General features: G+C 37.1%; 1 protein-coding gene across 3 annotated transcripts in view; it reads left to right on the top strand.

Moving 5' to 3' along the window:
- Positions 1-20,577, top strand: part of CDKL5 (cyclin dependent kinase like 5) — a 212,565-nt gene that overhangs the window by 143,125 nt on the left and 48,863 nt on the right. For all 3 annotated transcript variants that reach the window (XM_007991180.3, XM_037986378.2, XM_037986376.2), the window contains exons 5-9: positions 3,116-3,252; positions 7,708-7,828; positions 9,729-9,788; positions 12,413-12,503; positions 16,152-16,341. In XM_007991180.3, the coding sequence (XP_007989371.2) occupies positions 3,116-3,252; positions 7,708-7,828; positions 9,729-9,788; positions 12,413-12,503; positions 16,152-16,341 (599 nt within the window). The remainder of the gene's footprint in view (positions 1-3,115; positions 3,253-7,707; positions 7,829-9,728; positions 9,789-12,412; positions 12,504-16,151; positions 16,342-20,577) is intronic.

Raw genomic sequence — 20,577 nt, 5'->3', positions numbered from 1 at the left:
CAGAATCTAGGTCTCCCTAGTCCTAGTCCACTGTTCCTTCTACTAAAACCATTCTGATGCGGCCATTCTGAAGAGGGTTTATCCATTAGCAAAGTGAAACTGCCACAAGCTGGTAACAAATAATAGTACGATGTTTTTTCATTTGCATTTCCAGTACCAAGAATTCACCAAGCATCATAGCTTATGGATGCTCTTAATGATTTTCTTTCTATTTAGGTATTTGTGTGCATGTATATGTGTGTGTTCTTGACCCTGAGCACTGTCAGTGTTCTGTGTCCTCCATTGTTTCTAATCACATACTGTAGAAGACACCTAGGGACAGAGGTGAATAGGGAGAAAAGAAATTCAGTTTATCATACTGCCTGATAAGCGGTGCTTGAGGAAATTGACAGTGCTGTAAGAAAACTGGGAGGCAAAGTGCCTATTGTTTGTTTGCCCTCCAGTTGCTGTGACTGAAGTGAGGAAGAGTTAGGCATGTATGAGCAGAGATTTCCTTACGGCCACAGGTGAAGCATTCGTATAGGAAGAATGTATTGATCACCTCTCCTTGTGTCAGGTACAGTCCTAGTGTATATTGTTGAACAGAGGAATTGAGTCCTGTCCTCCTTGAGCTCTTGATTTAGCAGGGGTGGTTGCATAGATTGTATACCACTAAGCAAACAAATATATCAAGAAAAAAGGTGAGAAGTTCTGTGACAGAAAAATCTAGAACTGTGATAAGGAATAATGGGGATGGGGGCCTACTTGCTTTCATGGTCTGGGAAAGGCTCTGGAGGAGTGACATTTAAACTAAAACCTGAAGGAGCAAGCCCTGTCAAGAGTCTATGTAGTAGGCTGAGCATTGTCGGCAGAAGGAGCAAGTCTGAAGGCCATTAAGGTGGAAAAATGAAGTTTGGGGCTATTTTGGGAACTGAAAGATGGAGGTGAGGGAGAGGGACATGAGATGGGGATGGAAAGACAGGCACAGACCAGGTCATGAGTAATCAGTAGACTTGTATCTTGTTAAATTAGTCCCTCGTTAGATCATTTGTTTCTTATTTGAGATCTATGTGTTACTCTGTTTCTTAGAGATAGATGAATTTTAGTTTGATTACCCCAACCTTGAGTAACTCAGAGGGGATATCAGAGAAGCATGTTCCTGATCTTGCTTCTTTAGGAAACTGCTGGTATTCCTGGGCTTCAGCAGCTGCAGCTACCTTAGCATTCTAACAGTCACAGAACACCACTGCTCTGGCGCAGCCCCAATTTGCAGAACACCTGGACCTTTGTCCTCTCCCAATCCTCTAAGTTACTTTGGGATGTCCCCAATTGCATCTCAGACATTCCCCCACTGCCAGGTGGCATCCACTGTCATGCTCTTTTCCCTGTAAGTACCCGGTTCCCTATTGACCATCTTGGTGTGAGCCAGGTAATTCACTGCTTATGCACAGTTGGCCTTTCCTACTGCTGGTTCTTGTGTTCTCATAGGCAGTATGTCTCTTGGTCCTAATCTGTGTTCCAGTGTTCTCCAACAGCTTTCTGGCTAAAGTAGAATACTTCACTTATGTAACCAGTTCACAAGGGAGTGTTGACTCTATGCTCCCAGTTTGTTATGGATACTCGGGTGCTACAAAGCCCTTGCTTTTATTATATCATTCCCTTTTCTTTAAACTTAGTTTGAGTGGAGGGTTGGGATAGGGGGCTGGGATGGAAAATAATCTGAGGAAACACTCCTGGCTCTGCATTTAGAATCTTCCCTCTCCCTTTGGAATCCATTCAGCCTTTTTCCTCCTGCGTGCCTTGCTTAGAGAACCTTTCTTCTAGAGGGTGTATTTATTAGGCTTCTGTGCCCCTATCTCCACACTCCATTTTCTTCCTTCTCACACTGAAAGACATGTCTGATCCTGAGGGTCCCACAGCTCTCAAGCTAGGATTCTGGCCCTTACCCAAAAGCTTGTGGCTGCATGTGTTTTAGACTTCATAATTTTTGGATTTTAGAATGGACGTGTGGCATGTTATAATGCATAGTACCCAGTAATCAAGTAGTATTTCTATAGCACAACATATGAATGTTCATATTAGATTGGATTAACAAAGGCTATAAATAGTCTCATGTCATTTCATGTGTTAGCCCTCGGTGAATTTGCCCCAAACTTAGAAAAAGCTTTCAGTTTTTAGACTGTGTTTTGGATTTTGGACTTGTAGATGAAAGATTATGAACCTGTATCCTGGTACATATATGCAAAAACGTGGTAGTTAAGATTTCCCGGGTAAATCTAAAGGTATAATACAAACTCATTTAAATAGAAATATTATTTTCATCATTCCCCTGCCAATTAATCCATTAGAGTTAATATGACTTCTGTCCTTCCTCCATAACCGTGGAGGTTATCATGAATGAAGTTGATGGTATGGAAGAGGGTCTATTGGTTCAGCATAAGTTCTCCATCCCAGAACAGCTACACCATCTGGGATGGACAGATGGACATGCTACAGGGAGGACAGCAGGAACCTATAGCAGCTGCTGTTCAGAGAGAAGATTAGACACTCTCAGAGTTCCCTGCAACTTGGCTGTGACTTGCATTGTGGATGCTTGGCACATGACCTCTGCTCCCTGAGGTGACTCATGCAGCCTAAGGAATAAAATGCTCTTTTAGGCCAAAGCTTCATGCCATCCTTAAAAACATCAGCTACTACAGATGCTGGCTGCATAGAGGTTCCTCTGCACACTGATACTTTTGATTCCTTATGGCCCTTTTAATCTCTTTCCTTGTATAGAGTGTTAGAGTTCAAATGACAATGGATGCTTATGTTGTATCTGTAAGTGTGTTTTTATACATACACATAGTAAAAGAAGTATAAGAAAATTTTTATACATATGCATAGTAAAAGGAGTATAAGAAAATATAAACAGGAAGTCAAGTTTGTGCTGATCAAGTAAACCCTTTCTTCGATTTTCTTATTCTTGATCCTTTCAACAAGAAAACATATTATTTAATATTCCATTCTTGGACTTCTTATGCAGAAGTACTCAAAGTGGAAAGTGAAATTGGGGTGTTTTCAGTGTTCTTGGAATTCTTTGAACAGTAGCTTGAAAGTTTTCCTTTTACTCTCTTCACCATTATTTACATTCTAGAAAATGAAGAAGTCAAAGAAACGACTTTACGAGAGCTTAAAATGCTTCGGACTCTCAAGCAGGAAAACATTGTGGAGCTGAAGGAAGCATTTCGTCGGAGGGGGAAGTTGTACTTGGTGTTTGAGTATGTTGAAAAAGTAAGTCATTAATTGCCAATGTGCAGTTTTGCCCTATTCTTTCATTTAATTTAGTTCTTTTATTTAATATTCTTTTATTTAATTCTTTTTTATTTTTTTCTGACATTATTTAAGAAAGTACTGTTATCTAATATGGCTTATCAATGTACTCATAATCTGAGGACTTTAAAAATGAAAGTGTTGTTCATAATCACTAAACATTCTGAAATATATTTAAGAGTTTTGTACAATTAAACTGTATAGAGATAATCATAAGTTTAAACAATATACTGATTTGGCTTCTGAAGTCTTAAACTCTATGTTCAACAAGTAATTTTTAGACTTGACTTAACTAAGCCTAAACTGAGGGAGAAACTGGTAAGCTGACAGTGATGGTACAGGCTGGAAGAGGCTGTATAAGATACCACACTGAATTAGACCTAGGCTGGGGAATGAGTGGGCCCAGGAAGCAGCATTTGTGAACTGTCAGTGCTTTGGCTTTATTTGAGGGAAGGAGCTGTACTAGGAGGCCTAAGGTGAGGCTTGAGGTGGTAGATGAGACCATAAGTCAATAGTTACAAGCATTGGAAAAGGAAAGAAAAGCATCATTGTTTGAGCTGTCTGTACACTTGCCTTAGCATGTATTAAAAAATGGTCAACTTGTTGGTGACAATTTTAATAACTTGACCTAAGGGCAAATGTATGTTACAGTAATCAATAATGTGTGCCTAGAAATTTCTTGGAGAGGGGCCTCGTGCAGTGGCTCACACCTGTAATCCCAGCACTTTGGGAGGCTGAGCCAGGCAGATCGCTTGAGCCTCAGGAGTTTGAGAATAACCTGAGCAACATAGTGAGACCCTGTCTCTAAAGAAAAAGAAGAAGAGAAATTTCTTGGAGAGCAGCTGACCTACAGCAGTTGTTAAATGGTCAAAAACTTAAACAGATAAACACTTTAACAACAGTAGAAGAAACTAGAGCCAGGCAAACCTTTAAGCAAGTTTTCTTGATGAGTAAATAGGTGGCTCCTGCCAATTCCTATGCTGTTGTCCAAAGAAGGTTGAAGCAGGAGAGGTTTGTGTTTGCTGCAGGTCTATACCCAGGTGCTTGCTATACCATAAATGACAGAGTATCAACATTGTTATAACCAAATGGAAAGCAGTATTGCCAGGGTAACTGACCAGTAATGTGGCTTTGAATGCATTCAGACTTTACAAACTGTTTTTTTGAAATAATAAAAAAAAAGTACATGTAATAATTTAGTTACTAGAGAAACTGGAATGGTACTAGAAGGTTCTTTGTAGTCTTAAACCACTGTTTTATGTTCCTTTTCCAGAATCTGTTTTAAGTTTCTTTTTCTGTGTCAATTTATACATTCCTCTAAGGTACCTTCCATACCAAAATAAAACTAAAAGTTGGTTTTTAAAAAAAAGTTCTATTAAAAAAAAAAAAAAAAAAAAAGGATTGCTATATTAGGATTCCAGGGGAAACCAGATGCTCTTTATTTTATAAAAAATTTTTAGAGATGGAGTCTCATTATATTGCCTAGGCTGGAGTGTAGTGGCTATTCACAGGTATGATTATAGCACACTGCAGCCTCAAACTCCTGGGCTCAAGCAAATCTTTCACCTCAGCCTCCTGAGTCGCTAGGACTACCGGTGCATGCCACCATGCCTGGCTGCTTTTTATTTTTTCATTGTCATAAATAATCATGCAGTTTGTAGTTTTCACTACCAAATAAGAAAATTTTGACATCTCTTTTAGTTTATCTTTTTTATTTCTGTTCTACTCATGGTGGTTGTTCATTATTAATAATAATTTAATACAACAAATGGAGAAGTCACCTCTGTGTATCTGTTTCCTCACTGGGAGAGGCAGTTTTGTGTGTCTGAGATCTCCCTGCTGGTAAATGGCTGAGCTGCTACTAGAACTCCAGTCTTCTGACAGTCAGGCCTGAGATTCTTCCCCCGACCCTGTGGTTCTTAGGTAGAACGTGACTGTCACACCTGCCACATTAGTGGCAGTACGTCATAATTGACAGTGAGTCTCAGGAGAGCAAGGAGAAAGTTATCTAAGGGATAAGGGGCTAGTAACAGAGACCCAGGATTACAGAGGCTTAAACAAAATAGAAGTTTCTTTCGCCCTCACATATAAATACAAAGGTAGGGCAGTATAGGACTAGTGTGGCAGCTCTGCTCCACCACACCGAGGTGACCTTGTTCTCAAGGTCAGGATAGAGTTCCAGCTGTCACATCCCATTGGCCAGGACATAATTGCATGACCACATTAGCTGCAAGGCAGAAGAGAAACGTACTCTTTGTTCTGGGCAGCTAGGCCTCCACTTGAAAATTGTGTTCCTGCGGAGTAAGGGAAGACTGGATACTGGAAGACAATATCTCTGCCACTGAGGAATTTAGAATAGAATATGAAACAAGAGATACAATTTGTTTTCCGTATTACAAAGCCTTCCTATTCCACCTGTCCTTTTGGGACCGTCTATGAATTTGTTAACTGAAAAAGAGAATTCAAATGGAGAATCAAAAAACGATGCATACATACTTAAAATGTTTATTTTAATTGGAAACATAAATACTGTATGTATTCATTTAACACGCTGTAAAGGTAGGGTCAAGTCCTTTTGCCTATCACTCTTCTGAAGTTCTGATTGGTCTTTTTTACATATGTCATACTCATAATGCATCTTTAAGGTAAAGCAAATACACAAAAACATCTGCAAAGCAGCCTCAGTGCAGAATCCTTCAATGGACATGCTTATCCCCACTAGCACCCATTCCTTGCCAGTGTTTTGTAGTTGTCTCACATTTGATTAGATGGCAATAAGTTTAGTGGCTTTTCCTTTATTATTAAGCCTTTCTAAAGTATTCAACTTTGTTTTCTTATAAACAGCAACTCTTTTTTTAAGAAACATTATTTCATTGGTTTATATGGTATTTAATTGTATTAAAATAACAAGTGTATCTGTTATAAATAGGCATGGGAGTAAATACAACTGATTCTTTATAGGTATACAACTTGACTGGTGGGAACAAAACTGTGAGGCCAAATTAGAGCAGTGATTTTCTAACTGGTCTTATGACCCCTTCACACTCTGAAAATTACTGGGAACCTGAAGAACTTTTTGTTTATGTGTATTTTATCTATTAGTGCTTCTCATATTAGTCATGACCAAGCAATATAAAAATATTAGTTCATTTTAAAATAACAAGCATATTGCATGTTAACATAGATAAGTTTGTATGTCAGTTATTCTTTCAAGTAAAAAATGGCGTTCCACATAAAAAGCAGCTCGTTCAGCTTGCATCTCAATCCTCCAAGTGCTTTTCCTCAGGACAAGCATTGGACAGATGGCGCATGTGCAGCAGAAGGGCTTTATGTACAGTCTGCCATTTTATCATGCAGATTCCAAAAAAGACATGTAGTCAAGAATTGAAATTTAGTCAAAGTAATATTTTGTACTGCTTCATCAAGGATGTCCTTAACTAAAACTTCTGTTTTCTTTTTTAAACGCAAGGTTTAACTGGATTAAAGAATCCAATGCCTTTATTCATGCTGAGGTGCCAGCAGTTTACCCATTGTTGCTTTGTACCATTAGTGTAAATGCCAACACAGTGAAAAAGGCAAACATCACAATCTTATTATGAATATAGTTCTGACTTCATGGGCCCTCCACAAGGTCTGAGACCCCACAGATCCACCTGTCACAGTTTGAGAACTGCTATCCTGGATGGTTGCCTACAAACAATAAGCTATGATTGTACCATGGGCATTACTTGTACTTTACAGTGGGAAAGGAGAATGGTTAATCTGGAAATTCAATAGAGACTGGCTAAGTGGAGTTTCTACATAATAAAAAATTTTGCATGAATTTTATTTATAATGGTGTCTGACTCCAAATTAAGATTTTTGAATATTGAATTGTATGGGGTCTGTGACTCTTTATTTCAATAGTATTTTCTGGCCTGTTTGAATTTTTGTACTAAATGTATTGATCATTTTTAATTTTAGAGATCTTTTTTTTCTTCCAAGAATATTTCCCAGATCTTCCAGATGTATTTTAAAGGCTTGATTTTTATCACAAGGTTCTGTTGCAGAGATACAGCACACTGTGTTAAAAAGGACTCTTTCCCTCCTTTATACATTACAGTGTCACATATCTACTTTGTATTGTTTTTCTCTTCTAATTATTCTAAAATAATGCCTGAAAACCTTTAGGGAGAGTGAAAAGTATACAGGGTTATTATTTGGAGTAGCATTAGGGAATAGTAAAAATGGAATTCCTCATTTTAAAAAGCCACAATTTTAATGCTGATTCAGCATGAAAAAGTTGTAGATAGAAAGCAAAACAATAAAAAAAAATGCTCTGTATTGGATGAATTATTCTAGATGCTTTGTAAAATTGTTAATACATAATTTACAGGCCTACCTAATTTGGGAAATTAATGACTATTTAATTTTTAGAATATGCTGGAATTGCTGGAAGAAATGCCAAATGGAGTTCCACCTGAGAAAGTAAAAAGCTACATCTATCAGCTAATCAAGGCTATTCATTGGTGCCATAAGAATGATATTGTCCATCGAGGTGAGTATGAGATTTTTAAAATGGAAAATATTAAAACATCAAGTAAAGTTAAGAGTATATCACATGTTAATGTCTTTAAGAATATTTTCATAAGCATTGGCATTGCCTTTTAAATTAAATATATTTTGAAAGTGCAAAACATGAGAAATCATTTGCTCTCCAAATCTCCTTTTCTGTCACCAAAAGGATGGATTACAAATTTATTTGGATATTGTGGTGAAATCTTTACATTTGTATAACTATTATAGATCCACTCCAAACTGTAGAAATGCCTGGTGATATAAGAGAACTCAACAAATGTGAACTTTGAAACTTATTTGGGGATAGGAGAAGAGCAAAATGTTGATCTCTATAGCCTTGGTCCTGCAGGTAGACCAGGTAATGTGAAACAACTCTGAATCAGGCTTTATATAGGTGGTCCCTAAGTCGCCGGCCCCTATTGGCACTCATGTCTCCTTCTTTCTTATACCAACAATCTCCAGTGTGTATCTTCACCTCCTAATTTTCCCTACCCCTTAGTGAAAAGTGCCCATTGTCTGCAGTTGCAGACATGATCAACCTCGCATAAAGGTCATAATTATACTCCCATAAACTGTTTTGTCCTTTACTGCCATGAAGTGGGTGGTTTATAACAATGAAAGGGAAATTACTTGCTCAGCATCATATTTGACTCTACACCCATTATCTTCTCCTGATAATCTCTCTTGCATTGGAGAGTTTTACAGTAGTGGAATGTAAATTGATACAACAGTGACCCTAAATATTTATAAAAAATATTGCAGTATCTATGTTTTGTCTTTGGATTAGCAGATAAAAGAATGCTACATTTTAATTTACCTATACACAAATGCACAAGGATATCACTTTAAAAAATTCTCACGTGTAAGAATAAAGGTCATATGAAGAATGCCAACGTCTGTTATTCCTAGAAACAGTTTATATTTCTCTTGCATTTGACTCTCATAGCAATTACCTTATCAAGATTGTTGGTAGCATGGGTAGATCTCCACATCAACTGGACATCTAGTGTCTGGCGTAATGATTCTAGTAACAGTCTATACTATAGTTTGGGGATATTAATAAGGAGCTGAGTTAGGTGCATTTCCATCATGATACTGTGATTTGGTTACGTGCATAGTGAATCAGTGGTTGCAAATTAATGGTAGAAACCATGATTTGAAATCTACAGATTTCACTACCTCTGCCCTTTCTCCATTTGCACCTTTACCATATGATAAAGATGATGGGTATTCTATTCTAAAAATACAATTGTGAGATGCCTCCCAAGGAGAGAATTCAACTGCATTTTCTGTGAATTTCTACTTAACTCCCACCACATCTTCATAACATCCATGGAAAAAAATTAGAAATCTTAATTTGACTCATCCAGTATGGCTTCAGCATTAGACATTGATAATTGTGAACCATACAGAAAAGCTAAAGAGATGTAAATATAGAAATTATGTAGAAGAATGTAACAGAAAGCATATCTTGTATTTTTTCTCCAGTAAATATAATGCTAGCTACTTATTCTCATGTATTTTTAAAGTATTTCGTGGGTGTAAGCATTTTATATTTCTATCTCCCAAAATTTGTATTATTAGTATTTTATGAAGTAATAATAGTTTTTTGAAATACATTGGCCTAGATTTAATTATTCTTAAAATTCTTTCAGAGATCCAACTAATCCTTTTAATATTTAAAGAGGAAAAAATTGTTTTTGAAGTTGTGGTCTGCATGTTTCTGAAAAAGAAATTCATTGAAACTTTTATGTACCAGCATAAAATATGTTACGTTTCTTTTTGCTGCCACAGTTTTCTATTGAAATTACTCTAGATAACAGTGTCAATCAAGAGAACATAGAACATTTTTACTAATTTTTTTTATCTTGACACTCCAGATATAAAACCAGAAAATCTCTTAATCAGCCACAATGATGTCCTAAAACTGTGTGACTTTGGTAAGTTAAAAAGAAATTAAGTCCTGGTACTTACAGAATTAATTTATTGTAACACATAGGTAGCTTTTAAAGGAATATTAAAAGTAATTGTTATGTTTTGACTTAAATTGGTAGAGGAACATTCTTTTGAGTCATATGTTGAAAAATTGATTGCTGGAAGAGTACTGCTCTCTTCAGAGTATTGTCTATTTTTAAAATTTTATGGTTTTTGTTTAATCAGAATTCAAAGCAAATACACCCATACACCCAATATCTAATGACTTTACAAAATTTTTTTTTAATATTGATAGTTGTTCCAAGTTTAATCATAAACACTAAAATATTCTTCTATAAATACACATAAGTATTTTGTATATGCAATTGTTATATATCTGTAAAGTCAAAAGACATTTTTAGAACATTTTCATTTGTTCCCTCTAAATGTTCAATGAATGGGATTAGTAATATATAATATTCCAGCTTTTGATTGAATGTATAGGGAAATTTTTTTAGTTGTACTCTCTCCTAGTAGAAAATTGTCTATGTCTCCCATGTAGATAACTCTGTATTAAACTCTGTTAAACATTTAAATTAAAATAATTCAGAAAAAAATTTTAGATTGTATGTTAGGGTTGTTTAGGTCATGGGTCACTTTTTAAAATAATAATTTTGCCTGACCTGTGTGCTGAAAAATAAACACTTGATTTTTTAAATGTCTTTTTTCACATATTTAAATATAATCACAAATACAATGTAAACCTCCACATATGACTAAGAATTCATCTCCTTATAAGGAAAAAGTAGATTAGATTAGTGCATAGGAGGTGAATTACACAAGCGAGAAATAGAGGCATTGTCAAAATTTGCTTCGTAGAGTGACCTATTTTGTCCAGTGTAGCAATTGGAAGCATGTGTAGCTGTTGTCACTCAGTATTTTCAAAGATTTTGAATATTATCAACCTGTATGCCTGAGAAAAAATATTTTACAGGACTTAATTTTCGTCATACTTTATGATAAGGAATAGTATGTAAAAGAGTCTTTCTGTGTCCTAAATTTATAAAGAATGTGCTTAGGAAAAAGGAAATATTGAATACTGGATCTGAAAGATTTTAATTGTGGCATTTTTAGCATTTTCTTAGCTTTACGATTTTCAGGAACAGCATCTGTTTCTGATTTCCTGTCCATAATTGTGATTACCACCCAAAGCGGAGACTTAAGTTACTGAAAATATAAAGCAAGTTATAAATATAAAAGAATGCCTATAGAATGGTTAATAGTAGGAAAAGATTACTCCTGGTCTGGCATTATTTCTCAGAGAAAAGACTGTTGGAAATGGTCAGGAAGTTCCTCCTGGCAGCACCACATGCGGTATTCTGTGTCCTGTGTATCCCTAGCAAGGACTTCCTAATTGCTTCCGCTCCCAGAGTACGCACTCCTTGGTCTGACTTGAAGAACCCCATTCAAAAATACAAATATGCCGGGCGCAGTGGCTCAAGCCTGTAATCCCAGCACTTTGGGAGGCCGAGACGGGCGGATCACGAGGTCAGGAGATCGAGACCATCCTGGCTAACATGGTGAAACCCCGTCTCTACTAAAAAATACAAAAAACTAGCCGGACGAGGTGGCGGGCGCCTGTAGTCCCAGCTACTCGGGAGGCTGAGGCAGGAGAATGTCGGAAACCCGGGAGGCGGAGCTTGCAGTGAGCTGAGATCCGGCCACGGCACTCCAGCCTGGGCGACAGAGCCAGACTCCGTCTCAGAAAAAAAAAAAAACAAATATTTCTTCAAAGCATGTCTTATGAAGAAACATTGATTATCTGAAGTTAGGGGTTTTGTTTTATGCTGGGATTGTTTTTATTTTTTACCATTTCATTTTAAGAAACACTATTTTCCATGTCTCAAAACTGACGTACACCTTAATTTTTACCCTTAATTTAAATGTTCTGATTCTCTATAACTATTCACAGTGAACCTGTATTGTGTTTGGTGAGTTAGATGGATGATTAACTTATCCTCCTGCCTTATTTTGTGGCTATGCAGTAGCCCTAAAACCTTTTCAAAGGGTGGGGGTAAAAGTAGTGGTAGAATCTATAATTGGTAACTAAGATACCCCTAATATGCTCAGTCATTAGGAGATGATAGTAATTTTAGCCTGCTTTGTTTCCATCACTGTTTATGTAAAGGCTAGAACTGTTCAGCAACAATACATATGCAAATACTGTGTAAGTGCCACATAGCAAAATTAATGACCGTCTACAGTATGTTAGTTTGACTTTGATATTGATTTCTAGCTTTTGTGGGGACTTTATTTCATTTTTTTCCTAAGGTTTGCATTTATTGGGAGAGCTGATTTAAAAGTATGCTCTGAATAATTATAAAAGCATGGGATGACTTCGAAAACGGTTTTCTTTAGCATAGTGAAGAGACTGGGTTTGTAGTGAATACATTGTATGTCTTTCAATTGACATGGAACACTCTACTAACTTTTTAAGATAGCAAGGATATTATTAATAAATAGCCCATGTAAGAACAGTCATTACATTCTTTTGATGTTGTTTAAAGTATTACTAGCGCTGAAATATTTTGCCAACATGAATTACTGTTTCTTTTTCAAAGTTACAACTTTGGACTTTACTATCTTTCAGGTTTTGCTCGTAATCTGTCAGAAGGCAATAATGCTAATTACACAGAGTACGTTGCCACCAGATGGTATCGGTCCCCAGAGCTTTTACTTGGGTGAGTTACCATCCCAAAATAGAATGACATTTCCACATCTGCTGATTCTATTGTCATTTGCTTTGAGTTCATCTAGGGAAAATAAGAACTTCAGTTAATTAAATGTGTCAGTTACATACTGCAGTATAACAAACTACCTAAAACTTAATGGTGTGAAACAAAGCACTTTGTTTGCTCACAATTCTGGGCATAGGGGAATCAGCAGTTTGAGTTCAGCTGGGTGGTTCTTCTGCTCGTCTGTCTTGGAGTCACTCATGAAGTTTTAGTCAGCTGGTAGGTCATCTGGGAGCTGGTTAGTTTAGGGGTCTCAGCTGGGTCAGACCATCTCTGATCCCTGGAAACTTATCCTCCAGTAGGCTATTCCAAGTTTCTAAGTGTGATAGTTGGAGAATTCTGTGCTATAAGAGGGTAAGCCCCAAAGCAACAGTAGCTTTCAAGCCTTTTTTTGTATGGCTTTTGCCTCATTGACCAGAGCATGTTACATGACCAACGCCTGATCCATGGTATGGAGAAATAAATTCCACCTCTTGATGGGACAAGTGGCAGAGCCATATTATAAAATGGCATATGTATGGAAATGGAAGAAATTAATTGTAGCCATCTTTGCTGATAAACTTCCACATTAAGAATGTGAATATCCACACAGTTTGACATTCTGGCTTATCTATTTGTTCATTTATTAATTCATCAAATACTTATCAAGTATCTCTTACATTCAACCACTTTGCCAGGCACATGGAGTAAATATTGAACCAGACTGAGCACAGTGGCTCACTCCTATAATCCCAGCACTTTGGGAGGCCAAAGCCAGCAGCTGGCTTGAGCTCAGGAGTTCAAGACCAGCCCGGGCAACATGGTGAAACCCCATCTCTACAAAAAAAATACAAAAATTAGCCAGGCATGGTGATACCTGCCTGTAGTCCCATCTACTCGAGAGGCTAAGGCAGGAGAATCCCTTAAGTCCAGGAGTTGGAGGTCGCAGTGAGCTGATATCCCACCGCTGCACTCCAACCTGGGCATCAGAACAAGACTCCATCTCTCACACACACACACACACCCACCCACACCCACACACACACACACCCACCCCCCCAAAAAACAAAAAAAGAACCAATTTCCATTTTTGTTCTGAACAGTGTAAATCCCGTTTGGTGATAAATGGCTATTCAAACTAGCAGTGCATTGATGATTTTCTCACTAACATCTCTACATTCATCCACTTTGTGCCCACCCTTTAACTTTCAGTGCTCTTTAATTCATCTGTTAGTACCAGAAAAAGGTCTTCTGATAAGGTTCTTTTCTTTTTAGTACATTTTAACTTTAAAGCCTAAGAAGGAGCCTGTAGTTCTCATTAATAATTCTCTACCTACCCTAGTTGTAGGATTATTTTCCCTAGATTGTATTTCCTTCTTTGGGACCACCCAAAAACATAATTTATACTCCACAAATAAAATTAGATATAGTGATAATGATGACAAGTGCACAAATTATAGGTCTCATTTCTTTAGCATGCCATACGTGTATCTGGGGGACATGAAGAATTTAATTTTTAAAAATGTTTTTTATATAATAGCAATATAAGTTTCTGGATTTTTTTTTCTGAAGAGCATGATGACTACATGTTTAAGTTACTCAGGGTTTATTTTGATATTAACTACTTATTTTCCAGTGTCTACCAACCGTCTAGTAGTAATTCTTGATTCATTGCTGACCTAAAGCCTGTAAGAATCATTGACATTAGTTTTTGAAAGCTTTACTATTTTTTTTTTTAATCAAAAGCTTGCTTTATCCTGAAAAACAAAGATGCTTAGTCACTTTATTATCTCTTCCATTGTGTGGGCAGAGTTTAGAGTTTTTAATGCTAATTTTTAATCTTAGAATCAGGATTGATTTTGTGATTGTCCATATTTCTTCCGTGTACCTTTTGGACTCATTGGGATGCATAGTCCATTTTCTTTTGGGAGAATTGAATTTACTGGACACTTTACCAGTGGAGAAACGAGTATGAAGTAGATCATTCTTAGAACCACATCTGAGGACTCAAGCGTAGGAGAAGGGCTTGTTATAATATGGTGTCTGTAACATGGCCCCAAAAAGTTTATTTTGAGGAAGCCTTATTGTGAATCTTCAGAGAGTATTTGCTGCTTAATAATACCTATAGAAAAACTGGAGTTATGTTTAGAGATGTGCAGTAGCTGCTAAAAGTATGGGGACAATGTAACTAAATTAGTGCTAAAATAAATATTGCTAATTAAGTGATTGTCAAGTACTAGTTGAAGAACTATATTTGTAAAAATCCCTTTGAAATCAGATATTTGGTTATACATTAAGAATTTAAATTTTATACATTCTCAAGGCTTTGTCCTTGACATTCAGTATCATTCCAGCTGCATAAATTATTCAAATCAAATGACAGAAGAAAAATAGCTTGTAGTGAGTATGTGGAAATTTTCCATAAGTTTCTCCATCTAGCACTATGGAACAAATTTTCTCTCTCTCAAACAGATAACGAAAGAAAGATCAGTATCTTGCCCTGCCCAACAAACTTACCAAAAAGATCTAAATGAAGTTTCCTTATGTGGTTCTTAGGTTGATATGGGAAGGAAATGAGATACATGAAATACTGACTTATTATTGCAATGATTTGTTATCCTAGAAATTTGTTCTGTATAATGTTAACAGTCCTTTGATTTAAAAGTTTTGTTTCACTACTGTATCATTTTAGCATTCCAAAATTCCATTCCATATTCTTTTTCAGATATTTTCTTTTGGCTTTCCCTTCTTAAAGCTTGGAGTATTTATGTTGGAAATGTGTGTGAGCGTGCACGTGCTTGTATGTGTGTGTGGTTTCTTAATTTGCTATAAATTTAACACTCTAGATACTGAAAGATAGATATAAAGTTGTTTTGAGGATACCTGGATTTTCATCTACAACCTCCATTTATTAATAACGGCAACACTCCTAAAGCCCTCTGGTAAACTCACACCCTAGAAGAAAGCTATAAACCCCTAAGTAAACTGGAAAATGTTTTGAGGGAAATAGCTACCATAAAGCTCTGTATACATAGGCTACATATATTATATTCAAGTAAATAATACAGTAGACCTTAGCACAATCTTAGTCATCAGAAACTGTGATGCTGAGTAATGGAAGGTTAAATAATATTCGGTGTTAAGGAAACACATAAGTCAGTACATAGTAAATTTTAATAGACTGAACTGATAAAATGGATAAGATATATCTTTTTGACATTTAGAGAGCTAGAGGATAATTATTTGTCTTAGAAAATACAATTATTTGGAAGCATTTCATTCCCCAAGTGAGGTGTTACTTGCCAGATATGTATACTGTTTTAGGGTTTATTAAGCCGTTCACATTTAAGATATATATTTATATCTATTTATGTGAATAAATTTCAAATTAGTGTATACTAACTAAATTGTTATTAAGTTGGTGGCTTTATTAGCATAGGTTTATTCACGTGTGTTCTGATGATTTACTTTTCAGTCTTCTTTTCACATGGAACTTTCTAATTTCGTAAATATACAAGTGTGCTGCACATTATAAATTTGTTCACAATAATTTGGAAATTATCAAAACATTGTATTTTTTCAGTTGCCAAAATAATCTCTTCCTTTATTTTTCAGCGCTCCCTATGGAAAGTCCGTAGACATGTGGTCGGTGGGCTGTATTCTTGGAGAGCTTAGTGATGGACAACCTTTATTTCCTGGAGAAAGTGAAATTGACCAACTTTTTACTATTCAGAAGGTGCTAGGACCACTTCCATCTGAGCAGATGAAGCTTTTCTACAGTAATCCTCGCTTCCATGGGCTCCGGGTAAGAGGTTTTGCTGAAACCCAAAATGGAATCAATACTGCAGTATTTGAGTCATTGTTCATTGCACAATGGAATGCTAAACTATCCTTTGAATACTATTTCCTTTCCCACTACAGTGTTGATAATCCCTATTATAATATTTTATTTCTGAATTTTTTAATAGTACTTGTGAATTTAAAAAGTGGTAGAATTCAAATTCTAATCATTTTTCTAATTTTTAAGTTCCAGTTTTTCAAAATCTTTTTTAGTGTATACATTCTTACACTCTAAACTTTGGTTATCTTACACTGTTTCTTTATCCAAACTATTAAGCAACCCTGAATATACCAAATGTATGAATGCTGAGCAAACATATTTGTAGTGATTTGAGGAGAGCCCTGAAAACTTGGATTCCCCAGATTTGAAGGTTCGTGTTTTAGTAGATGTTTCTGGTCCACTGACAGTGAAACATCAAATCTTCTTTTCAAACTGGTGTATTCTCTTGGGGCCATACATGGTGGCTCACTCCTGTAATCCCAGCACTTTGGGAGGCCAAGTTGGGCAGATCACTTGAGGCCAGGGGTTCGATACCAGCCTGGCCAACTTTGCGAAACCCCATCTCTACAAAAATTAGCCGGGCATGGTGGCACACACCTGCAGTCCCAGCTACTCGGGAGGCAGAGGCAGGAGAATTGCTTGAACCCAAGAGGCAGAAGTTGCAGTGAGCTGAGATCGTGCCACTGCACTCCAGCCTGGGTGACAGAGTGAGAGTCTGTCTCAAAAAAAAAAAAAAAACTAGTGTATTGTCTTGGGCAGCCTTTCCTAGACTTGACAACTTTGTACAAAACTTTTCTGAGAATATGCTAAATAATGTCTTAGAAAGTATAAACTTTCCCCAAATGAGGAAGAGTCACCTTATTGGAGTGCCCAGTGAGTTACAGGCTACTTCTGTCTTCCATCTATCCCAAAAACAACTTTTTAAGTTTTCAGCCACTTTATTATTGTTGTTATTATTATTATTATTATTATACGTTAAGTTCTAGGGTACATGTGCACAATGTGCAGGTTTGTTACATTTGTGTACATGTGCCATGTTGGTGTGCTGCACCCATTAACTCATCATTTACATTAGGTATATCACCTAATGCTATCCTTCCCCCCTCCCCCCACCCCACGACAGGCCCCGATGTGTGATGTTCCCCATCCTGTGTCCAAGTGTTCTCATTGTTCAATTCCCATCTATGAGTGAGAACATGGGGTGTTTGGTTTTCTGTCCTTGGGATAGTTTGCTCAGAATGATGGTTTCTAGCTGCATCCATGTCCCTACAAAGGACATGGACTCATCCTTTTTTATGGCTACATAGTATTCCGTTGTGTATATGTGCCACATTTTCTTAATCCAGTCTATCATTGATGGACTTTTGTGTTGGTTCCAAGTCTTTGCTATTGTGAATAGTGCTGCAGTAAACATACATGTGCGTGTGTCTTTATAGCAGCATGATTTATAATCCTTTGGGTATGTACCCAGTAATGGGATGGCTGGACCAAATGGTATTTCTAGTTCTAGATCCTTGAGGAATCACCACACTGTTTTCCACAATGGTTGAACTAGTTTACAGTCCCATCAATAGTGTAAAAGTGTTCCTATTTCTCCACATCCTCTCCAGCACCTGTTGTTTCCTGACCTTTTAATGATCACCATTCTCACTGGTGTGAGATGATATCTCATTGTGGTTTTGATTTGCATTTCTCTGATGGCCAGTGATGATGAGCATTTTTTCATGTGTCTGTTGGATGCATAAATGTCTTCTTTTGAGAAATGTCTGTTCATTCCTTCGCCCACTTTTTGATGGGGTGGTTTTTTTCTTGTAAATTTGTTTAAGTTCTTTGTAGACTCTGGATATTAGCCCTTTGTCAGATGGGTAGATTGTAAGAATTGTCTCCCATTCTGTAGGTTGCCTGTTCACTCTGATGGTAGTTTCTTTTGCTGTGCAGAAGCTCTTTAGTTTAATTAGATCCCATTTGTCAATTTTGGCTTTTGTTGCCGTTGCTTTTGGTGTTTTAGTCATGAAGTCCTTGCTCATGCCTATGTCCGGAATGGTATTGCCTAGGTTTTCTTCTAGGGTTTTTATGGTTTTAGTCTAACATTTAAATCTTTAATCCATCTTCAGCCACTTTTTTGGGCCAACGTGGCAATTGCTGGTCATTTTGGGAACTATAAAATAATCTCCCCACCATTTCCTTCCTTTCTCTGAAATGCATAATTCTCAAACCGTATTACCTTGCCATTTACAAAGCACTTTGTTTTTTTCTTTTGATTTTCTGGCCCTCAGTTAATTTCCCTTTAGAGACCACCACTGCTCAAACCTGAGTGCCCAACCGTCCAGATCCTTCTAGGCTCAGTGAATGTGGTTGAAATGAATGGACAGAGGCATACCAGTGTCTCTTTTATCTCCTGCTTTCTCTATCTTTCACATCTGTCTGAGTTACCTCAGGCAAGTTTGTCGTTTCTCCTTTTATTTTTGCTTTTGTAAGCCAAAAATTTGCCATATATGACCAGTAATTGGGGCGCCAAGAGCATATGTGGTTCAGCAGCTTAGCTCAACATTTTTGAACATTTGTCATACTAGGTGTTGGAAATATGACAATAAATAGGACTTGTCCTCAGTCTAGAAGAAAGAAAAATCTATTATATTCAGAAATAAAGTTAGTCATAATTAATGAATTGCATTTTCACTGAGAATCCATCTAAACTCCTTGTCGTAGCCTATGAGACCTTTCCTGACCTCATCTCATACCTATCTCCTTTCCCCCCATTCTCCAGATTCTCAGCACACTTACCTTTTTTGTTCTTTGGCTTCCGTAAACGTTCCAGGGTTTTTCCAGTTTCACCAACTTGGGACCCATGGCTGCTTCTCCTGGCAAGGTGCTTCCCTCGTGTGGTCCCTTTTCATTCTATCAGTCTCAAAGAGTGCCCCTTTCTCTGGCCACCCAACATACCACCCTTACCTCCATCCTAGTCTCTCTCTCCCACAGCATCCTTTCTCTATCATAGAACTTACCACAGTATGGAATTATTTTGTCTGTTTCTTTACTTGTTATTAACTATCTAGTCCTCCCACACTAGAATATAGGTTTCTGAAGGGCAGAAATCAACGGTTTTATCACATCACAGATGTGTTTCCAGCATTTAACACAGAAACTACCATATCCAGTAAGTACTCACTACATATCTGAGAAGTGATTAACCAGTCTGTGGCATCAGCATTCAAGCTTAACTGTATTTCTTTTCTCTCCATCTCTCATGCTGCTTTTACCCTTTTACCTTTACCTAACCTTTGACCATCACCCCCAAATAGATCCCCCGATCTTTCTCTTTTCACTTTAGCCTTCTCACATTTCTCAAACCACACAATTCTCTTTTTTGTTGAGAAACCTCTACAAGGTTACTGATAAAGTTTAAACTCTTTAGGGTAGCTTACAAACCCCTTCTTAGTCCTCCAGCCTCATTTCTGCCTCCCCCCTGGCCCAGTGTGTGCTCTTTGGCCACATTGAACCTCTCACCATTTCCTCAACATATTGCTTTTATACTCTGCATTTCCATCTCTAATGCTCCCAACATTCACCCCTCTTTCTTCTCCTCCTTATTCCTCTTCTAGACTCAGGCCAAATGTCCTCCCTCCATGAAGACCTTCTAGACTATTCGAGGGGAAACTGGTGACCCTATAACACTCTGGTCATACCTCTTTTGTAGCACCCATTGCATTCTCCTTTAAGTAGCTGTTTGCAAATATGTATCCTCACTGGACTAATGAATTCCCTGAGGAAATGAACTGTTAATGTTCACCATTGTATTTGCAGCACACCTAGAATAGTGCCTGCAAGGCTGAATAATGTTGAATGATTAAATATTTGAGCTCAGGATTTTAACATTAACTGCTGGAACATTAAGCCTGGTTTGCTGGCTGACTTGTTCTTGGCCTGGTTAACGAGGCTCTATGCTGGATTCTCTGAAGAGAGTATAAACAGATCTGACATGCTGCTTGGCCTTGATAACTTATAAACTAGCTGAAGAATTAAGACTTCCATCCATGAAATAATTAGAAAACAATACAATTTATAAGAAAGTGTGGTATATAATAAAGTACTACATTGTTTACCTCATTGTATGGTTTTCTAATGTATCTCCGTATGGTTTAGACCATGAAATTGTCACATATTCTGGAAAGTTAGAAATCATCATTGGGGATTCATTAG

Source organism: Chlorocebus sabaeus, chromosome X (assembly GCF_047675955.1).
Source record: "Chlorocebus sabaeus isolate Y175 chromosome X, mChlSab1.0.hap1, whole genome shotgun sequence".
NCBI lineage: Eukaryota > Metazoa > Chordata > Mammalia > Primates > Cercopithecidae > Chlorocebus > Chlorocebus sabaeus.
This window is presented reverse-complemented; position numbering and strand designations above follow the sequence as displayed.